Source organism: Athene noctua, chromosome 1, assembly GCF_965140245.1.
Source record: "Athene noctua chromosome 1, bAthNoc1.hap1.1, whole genome shotgun sequence".
Lineage (NCBI taxonomy): Eukaryota > Metazoa > Chordata > Aves > Strigiformes > Strigidae > Athene > Athene noctua.
This window is the reverse complement of record NC_134037.1, coordinates 78,470,352-78,479,775: the sequence shown is the minus strand read 5'-3', so window position 1 is coordinate 78,479,775 and position 9,424 is coordinate 78,470,352. Positions and strand designations below refer to the sequence as shown.

At 35.0% G+C, this 9,424-nt stretch overlaps 1 protein-coding gene across 3 annotated transcripts in view; it reads right to left on the bottom strand.

Annotated features, from left to right (window-relative positions):
• Window positions 1-1,955: 1,955 nt before the first annotated feature.
• The window catches only part of QKI (QKI, KH domain containing RNA binding), a 167,451-nt gene continuing 159,982 nt past the window's right edge, over window positions 1,956-9,424 (bottom strand). For all 3 annotated transcript variants that reach the window (XR_012632865.1, XM_074896646.1, XM_074896647.1), the window contains exon 8: window positions 1,956-8,416. Coding sequence is in view for 2 of the 3 variants with exons in the window: in XM_074896646.1 (XP_074752747.1) it covers window positions 8,400-8,416 (17 nt within the window). In the remaining variant the exon portion in view is untranslated. The remainder of the gene's footprint in view (window positions 8,417-9,424) is intronic.

The following is a 9,424-nucleotide window of genomic DNA, read 5'->3' as shown; positions in this document are numbered from 1 at the left end:
TGGATACAGAAGTTGGGGTTCCCTTTTAATAATTTAAGAGACCATGAAACCAAACCAGAAGTAACACTGAGGCAAGTGCTTGCTGAATGACTGACCTTTGGCAAGAGGACCAAGAATCTTCCTAGCTTCAGGAAGTGGCAGTACACCCGTTTCAGAAAGGCCATCCGCAGTGAACTGAAAATCACAGAATTCATTCTAAAAAGGTCTCTGCTTAGCCTTTTGTCTGCATAAGGGGTTTACATATAAAATTTAGAGAAAGCACCTTCATTTACTGATGAGCTGCTGAAATGATGCAGTGTTGAGAGGTGTGCTATTGCTTGTTTTTTCCTTGAACCTCATCTCTTGAGTTTATCCAGTTTACTGTTGAAACTAGTCAACTTTGTTGCTGAAGATGAAAACACTTTGAAAATGCAGTGACAGAAATTTAAAAAGGCAAATTTAAGCTATGCTATTGTGTAACTAAAACTTTAAAACGTATGGTTTGGGGAGGTACTGGTTATTTGAGGTTGATAAATTTTAGGAGTTCAACTAAACAGGAAGCAGCTGCCACTTGTCTATTTTTAACTATTTGAGAACTTGATATGCATACTGAGAAAACAATTGGATAATGTATCTCTCTACTTTTGTTGGTAGACCTGAATGCCAAAGACAGTCATTTCAGACACTCCATTTTGCACTCTTTGGTATGAATGCCTCTCATTATTTTGACACAGATAATGATTGTTTGTATTTCCTCAAGGGAACTACAGTAACTGTAGTAAAAACATTCAGGAGACATCTAGTAGTTAGACTATCCTCCATAAACATACCAAAACACTTATGCAGAAAAGCACTGATAGAACAGTAGTAAAGTCTGCTGATAGAAATTTTCCAGTCATTAAATTCCACATCTAACTTTAATTTGTAGACCAATAAATGCAATTCCTAGCATGAACTTGATCATAAATAGATATTACTGACTTGGTGCGAGATAAGGAAGATTATCACAATTCTGTTTTCTAGGGATCTAGATGGATAAAGGACGGGGGTTGCACAGTGCAGTCAAAGACAGCACAGAAAGTGAGTCTGTGCACACACAAGCCAGGCCTACAGGGCACAGGTGTGCTTGCCTTGGCACCCAGAGTAAGAGCAAAGATGTTGAGGGCTGCTTTACCTCCTCCAGTGGCACACGCTGAATAGCATCTCTACGTTCCATGAACTACCAAGATTAAAGCTAGCTCAGATATGAGTATACGCCACCACTTTGTTGAGACTCATCACTGAAGGTATCTTCGAACGCTAATTATGCCAAATTTTTCTCCCTTCCTGGAAGAGTGCAGGAGAGGAAGCATACCTGAACACTTGTATTTAGCTTCCTCTCCACTATCCTACCAGGCTCCTAAAGACACATTTAATCTTATCTGTTGTACACTCACTTCTGAAGCAAAACATTTTTATTTAAACAGTGTAAAGTAAAAGGACTTTTTCACAATGAATACCTTAGTAAAGAAATTATAAACTATCATCACATAAATATCAATTAAAACATTAAAACACCATAATCTAGTTAGTTCTTCTCCAGTGTGTTTCTCACTAGATTCACACTAGGTCAGGTGGCAGATTTATTATCTTCCATTTTCTATAGGAACCTCCCCCTCAGTCCAGTATGTCAGCTTTACTATATAGTACTTCTCTTCCTTATTTGCTCTAAACAATTATAAGTGTACAATTAACATCAAAATCACTTGGTCATCTTTAAGAAATTTATAGAACCGGTGCATCCACAAATCTAATTCAAAGTGTGAATCGCATGTTTACAGTATGCAACGCATACTTGCTTCATTCACAGTTACAAACAACAGCATATGCAGTAAGAAACCGTTAAGCAAAAAATACCCTAATTAGATGACCATGAAAATTTTAGCCTCTTCAACAATTAACATCTCTTGTAACACTGCTAAAAGCATTAATGAAAATTGAAGTGTGAAAAATGTACATTCTTTATTCTGCTGTTTAGATACAGAATAAAATTTAACTTTTCAGAAAATAAAACTATAGCTACAGCTTTGAGAGCTGTCAGTTTGCTTTTGAGGATAAAGTACATGCACTTTTTCCAGTTACTTTATTGCACATAATGTACAGTCATAAATGGTGTTTTATTTACATGTGTTTTGGCAATGTCCATGCTTGTTTTTCCCCTCAGAATACATTATTTTGCACAAACAAAACCTTAAATGTTTCACACAAACTGCCGTAATACAAGTCAAAGCATATATGTATAGATGTTGTTTTGTTGTTGCTGTTTTTTCAATTAATTCTTCTAAGAGTTAATCTTTGCCTTGGGAGTGAGGTTCCTCCCAGTTAGTCTGTTGTCAAAGACAGATGTCCGAACTGCTGGCACCAAGAAATTAGCACTGCAACCCTCTGTGCCTAACCCCCACCTCCTACGCAGAACCATACCACCTGCAATTAGTGCGCAGGCACATAGAAGGAAAAGCACTGTACTTTCGTTAACCAGTTTGATTCAACATTGATTACCATGTGTAATGTTATGGCTCATGTGTTATTTGGACAGTATCCCATTAATAGTGTTTTAGAAAACTATATCAAATATATTAAAAACAAAATAAAAATTCTAATAACAATTATGTACTTTCAACCCTAGGAATGTGTTACTCAGATTCCATTCCGTACAATGTGCTACTTATGATGACTTCTATTTTTATTCAGATACAAAGATTTAAGTTTCGTATACTCCTGTTTCCCCCAAGTTAAAGTAATTTCTTAATGGATGGCAACACACGTCAGTATTTCCCTGCATTTTCAGGGCAGAAAACTTTTAGTGGACCATCTGGGAATAAACCACTCGTTACATGCAGATTTTGGACTTACTTTTAAAAGACATGTTCAAATAAAATATTGTCAGTATATACTGAACATATGTTCATTAAAAACATTTGAAAGGTGTCCCTGAAGACTCTTCACAAAATCATTCTGGATTGATAAAATGAACAAAAAAACATACTTGGAGAAATCAAATTTGTTGTACTTCAGTACAACAGTTTACTTCTAAGAAGTGAATAGCATTGCTCAGATTTTACTTTGAAATGCTCTACGATGTTTTTGTTTGTATTCTGACCTACTTAACAAAAAAAAAAAAAATAGCCTAAAATAAATCTCACTTTATTGCATGGAAGAGCAACTCTCTAATTGACCTGAAGGTATGATTCTTTCAATAATTAGGATAATTTAACCCCAGAATAATAACAAAGAAAAAGAAAACCTAGCTTCAGTGATATAGCAATATGGATGTCATCCTCAAATTCAGTTCTAAAAAGAGCCTGTTTCTTTCCTATAAGCAGGCAAAGTATAAAATAGTTAATTTTTCAGACAGGCACTTCAGTAAACTGAGAAATGTATTTGGTGGAAGACAATTAGTATAAAACTTTGATTTTGAAGTTGTCCCTTTTTTGCTGTTCTTCAGCTTTAGAGTACTTCAAAACACAGCAACTTTCACTACTGCATATAATGAAGAATGAGATGAAAATGCACTGTGGGCAAAATAGAACAGTAGTTCATATGTAATAAAAATACAAAATAATAAAAATATAACAGAAAAGCAGTAGTTCTGGGAATACAAGTATTTTTCAATATAAAATACTAACCTTTTGTCCCATCTGAATAGTTTCACCTAAACTGGAGAGTACTTCACCAAGTTTACATGTGTGTTTCTGAAAATTATTTAGGAATACAAATCATTGGCTCTGAAATGGCACTTGGGCCATTATCCAAACAAAAGGTATTGATGTTATCTGTTGTAAACATCTAATTTTTTAATCATCTGCCTGTGGCTTTTAGGATAGCAACATATTAATGATCTGTTAAATTAAAAAATATTTCTGTACAAATGAAACTATTCTAAATGCACTGATATTTCAGCTGTACCTATACATTTTTGTAAAACAAAGAGCTGCATGCCATTAGAAAACTAACAAACATCTTTATCAGAGACAGACTATATTTTTCTCCATAAAATATAATTTTAATTACTACCAATACTGTGAGAACTTTTTAAAATTAAAGTTTTATATTGCATGGATTTCAAGATACGTAGTTTGAAACATCATAAATTAAAGAAGGCATTTGAACAGATGCAAAGGCTCCTCATCTGAACTTTTACTATCTACAGGAAATAATTGGGTTTTCACAAAAACTGTTGATATCTGAAGAGCTATCTACATTGAGGATCTCCCTCGACATTAGCTGTAATTACTGTCCATTTAAGATTACAAATCTAGGAGGACAACCTGGGATATGTAAAGTAGCCTCAGACAGCAGAAGTTTTAAGGAAGAGAAACATTTCTGTAAAAATATTTGCATAGATGTACATTCAAACCAGCATTTTCACCATTTCAATTCCCTGCATTCATGTTGCTACAGTCATCCACAGGGATAAAGATCACATAAAGGCAGCCCTGGAATTTGAAATGGCTGTTGCTTGGTATATACCTTTAGTGAAAGGTGTATTTTTGCACTTTCTGCAGTCATTAGGATATGATCCAGTTTGACCTTTGGCTTACAGAAATTGTACTCCCCTGAGCTAGGCAATACTGATAGACTATAGCAGAAGTACAAAAAAAAAGAAAAAAAAGTTACTTAAAAATAGCGTGGCATGATTAAAATAAGGCACTTTTGGCAAGGAAAACCCCCAGATTTTGTATTTTGATGTACAGTAATTCTATCTAGAAGCATTTTGTGCTTAGAAACATCACATGATGCAACAGTGAATCAGGTGCCCAAACCAACAAATCACAAATTACTATGAGATTAACTGCAACCTCTGAATGGTTCAACAAAGAATCAAACTGGTTTCTGTACACCGTCACAATTTTCCAATACACTGGCATCTTTGCTCTTTTGCTGTGAGCCGACAGTAATTATTTTAGAGAAAGAGAAAGTGTGGAATTAGTAATGCAGATGCTGAAAGGCAAGTGGCAAGACTCTACAAGAAGAATGCCTCAAAAAATGCTACTTTGTTCCCATTTCTACTGGCACCTATTCCTCAAGGTAAAAGGCCAGAATGACCAAAGCCAACTTAATATAGTAGTGTGCAGAATGTCAGCCGACAAACAACATAAAAACAAGTCACATTGTGTTATCTGTGGTCACGTTCTTCAGGGTTAGTCCAGTAACTCAAGACTTTACATTCTTCCGTCTTTATTTGTTTATTTTAATTAAACATGTAATGGTTAATAAACAGACATAGTCCAGAGTTAGTAGGTTGGTATTATAACATTTATTAAAATAATGCTATGGGTTAATAGAAACAGCAAAGAACCAAAGAATTAAAATGCAAGCTATGTAAAAACCCAACTAAAACCCAAATATGTCTAATGTATTCATCCAGTAGCTAACTAAAAGCCCAAGAAAGACAACACTCCCAATATAATAAAGTACTGCAAAACAATTGGCAATTTTTCAGTTATCAAAATTGTGGGTTTTGCATTTTGTATCCTTTTTTCTCAATCAGGAAAAAAATTCTTTTGAATGTTATATAACATACATATAAAACAAGATAGAAAAATACATTATAAACTTGTAACAATGGCTGTAAATACATTATCTTACATGTTTCTCATAGGCAATAGGTTGGTTATGGTACATACATAGCATGAAACTACTAAGATAATAAAGAATAGACAAATACATGTCATCTGTACGGTTACATACAAGCGACACTCCCATCTACCCACTCTAAAAAAATTACATAATACTGTCAGAAAGAAGTCTTAAAACTACTTATTTTAATAAAGAAAAAGTCATTAAAGAATGATAATACTGAGAACCAAGGCATTCAGAGATTTCAAAAGTCATGCTTTTTTTTTTTTAAGTTGATCCAAAATTTTGTCAACTAAGTTTTCAGAAATTTGTTCAGAGCAAACATTACTTTCACATGTCACACATCTATTTCATACACTTCCCCTCCCCCCCAGTAAAAGACCTTTGCTAAACATCTAAAATGTCCAGGTTTTATCATACTTGAGATGACACTGGATCAAATACTGGTATTGTTTTAACAAATCTTTCTTCAAATGTTCGAGTGTCGCAAGTTTATTCAACCAACCAACCAAAATAAAATCAAAATGGCACAGCATATACTGTAAGTAAAATCAACGCAACTGTATGTGTAACAGGAAGACAAAGCCGGTGGCACAATAAACAAAAAGCTAGCTGAATACGAAAGGATGAATGTCTATTGCATAGTAAATAAACTGATAATTATTTCCAGGTGAGACAAGATGTTAGATGAGGTCACCATGCAGGTGCTTAAAAATGTAAGCCCTCTTAGCTTACTATTGACCTTTCATTTGGAAGCTGTGACGATTTGCAGGAGGAGAATAAGTTGACAAGAGGGGAATAAAGTTATCACCTGATATTTGCCAAGTTTAGTACTGAGCCCCACACAATGTAGTATTTAATGTTTTCAGAATTAAATCCTGTGCGTTCAACAGCTTCAGCTCTTGCAATTGCCCAGCTATATGCATCTCATGTGGAAATAAGAGTTAAAAATAAAGTACAGCTAGACTTCAAACAATTAGCTGATGTCCCTCTCCTGCTTATCTTACAAAGAAAACTCAGCGGGCAGATCTAACAACAATCAAAGAAGAGCTGAAAAATAAGTGACTTGCACGCTGTTTGCCACTGCAGGAGCTGCTTGTGAAAACTGGGGACATGCTCAGACTAGAACTGAAAACTAGCTAAGCACTTTGAATTTCATTATCCACAGAACATCTGTTTTCTGGGTGACACCAAAGCGTACTATATTTGATAGATATTTATTCCAACCAAAATCAAAACTCCTCTCCATCCCTGAACAAAACCGACATACTTCCAGCTCTACAAACATCTGTCAGCTAATAGTCTCATTTAGCATGAGACAGTCTGTATCACAGAACCCTTTGGTTTACATTGCACAAGTATGGCATTTGCTATGATTTAAAAAGTAGAGTGGTTGAAATAACAATGGGCTGGTCTGACAAAAACTTAGCAAATATTTTATGTAATGAGATTTTGGCAAAGTCACATCACACTAGTATGGCAAAAATCAGGTAATTAATATGGTCAACTCATCATTTGTCTTTCCTCACAGCTTCTTTCACATACTGGGCGACTGAGTGGCATGCAGTAACTTGTCTGAGGGAGAAGCTGATTATACAAGACATTTGACTAAATGACCATGAAGAAAATAAGGCACTTCCTTTTCTTTAGACTTATTCCAATACTTAAAAAATAAAAAAGAAAGACTAAAAGGCTCTTTTGGTCTTTTGTTTCTTGACAACCACCAGAAAAAATCATTTAATGAAATAAAGGGTTTCTTTGTTCTTTTTTTCTTTTTTTATAACACTTGAAAGTATAAAATGCTACATTTCCAAAAATATATTTTTTTTTCTGCACCAGCACCCTTGTATAGTAAAAGTATCTACTTTTTTGTTCATTTTGTTTCAATGCACTACACTTTATCTACAATTTCATTACATGTATACAGCAAATAGGCAAGCATGGCTTTTACATCCTTAATGAATTTTTTTCTATACAGGGAGTTTTAAAAAAAATATTTGAACAGTTTGCCCAGTAATGTGACACATAATGCATGTACCTTGTTCTCATGTAATCTTCTGAGGAGATTAAAATATGGTTAAAATAATTTAAACTCAGATTTTGCTTTAATAGTGTTGCTGTTTTGTTTTCTGCATTAACATAGTTCTGAAAAGTCATTGTAATCTGCATTTCATGGCACACTTTCCTTTAAAACGTCCAATTTGGCAGGCAATAGAAAAAAGGCTGCAACGTCTGCCCTTTGAGGGCACCGGTAGTGACTAAACAGCATATCAAATTTTGAATACTTTTTGGAATCCCTTCCCCAATGATATCCCTGACCAAAGGTTCATGCATGATGCATCATCACACAGTACATTCAGAGAGAGCTTTGACTTTTTTTTTTTTTTTTTTTTTTTTTTGAGAAGAAAAATATTCCTAGAAGTCTCTCACAGTAACTGCCTCTGTCATCGGGTAGTTAAGGGACATCTGTCTCCATCTCGTGCGAGGCCTCCTTACCGTTCGCTTGGGGCAGGACACTAGAGGATGATCAGTGCGGAGGGATGAGTTGGACCTTATTGCTTTACTACTATTCAGTGCAGGTTCTAGAACCACTTTCACCCAAACAGGAGAACAACAAAAAGCGGAGTTGGAGGACAACAATTTCTTTGTCTGTTTTGTTAGATGGTAAGACGAACGGACAAGTGCCCCAGCTCGCTGCACTGAAGACAGGCAAGCAAAGGCGTTTACCAGTTAACTGATCAGCAGGCAGGCATGGTCAGGTCATCATTGGGTGAAGAGTTCAGAGGTCAGAAGGTCATAGGTTAGTTGCCGGTGGCGGCTGGGTGGTTAGAAACAAAAAAAAAACAAAACAAAAAAAAGAAAGAAAAGATAGAGAAGAGATTAGTTCCAGCTAGTGACGGCTTAATGACAACATGAAAACTAATCACAACTAATAAAAAAAACAAGCATGTTTAATTCTGACATACTGATCGACACCATCTACAGAATGCATTAAAATCATGACAGCCCTCCATCATGATTTGGACACGTGAAGGAGAAGCCCGCTCCCACAAAACCGGTTAACAGGAGAAATAGAGATAAAATACGACTAACGACTAATGGTTAGTAGCAGTCGATGAAGGAAATTGGAAAACAAAAAACGATGAACAGTTTTGGAACTGGGCAGAAGATTTCTGGAACAACAGTCAGTGCACAGCATCAGTATCTGACTGCTATTAAGCATTAGTACCTCCCCAGGTGCAAGCATTAAAGCAACTATTAATGATGGATGTGATTATTAATAACTGGTTGTTAAAAGAATGGAGTCATCTAAGGAATTCTGGACTTAGAGAAACAATTTGGTTCAACAAACTATGGGCCAAACAAAGGGTTTTTGTTCAATAAATTTTTTATTGCCTTTCATTTATTCTATTTACAAACAACATGGAATTTCTTGGCCTCATGATACAAAGCAATACTAAACTGTAGTCTAGCAACGTAGGCATCATCGTGGGAACCAGGAAAACGCTCAGCCTGCTACTTTAGCCAGCATTTTCCCATTCAAAATACTATTTTACACATATAGGACACTTATAAAATGCACTTGCATGTAAACACTGTAAAAGTCCTGCCATTTTAAAGTCTATACTTAAAAAGCTCTAAGTACATCAAAAAATAGAGAAAATATCTAATTGATACTAATAAGGCATTTTAAAACTACAAACAGCTCTCTTTATTCATTTTCAAAGCTAATACTCTGCAAATACAATAAAATCTGACATTTCATATACATTCCTGCTTTATATTTTTATATTTTAAAAGAAGCCACCTGTAAATACTATTTTCT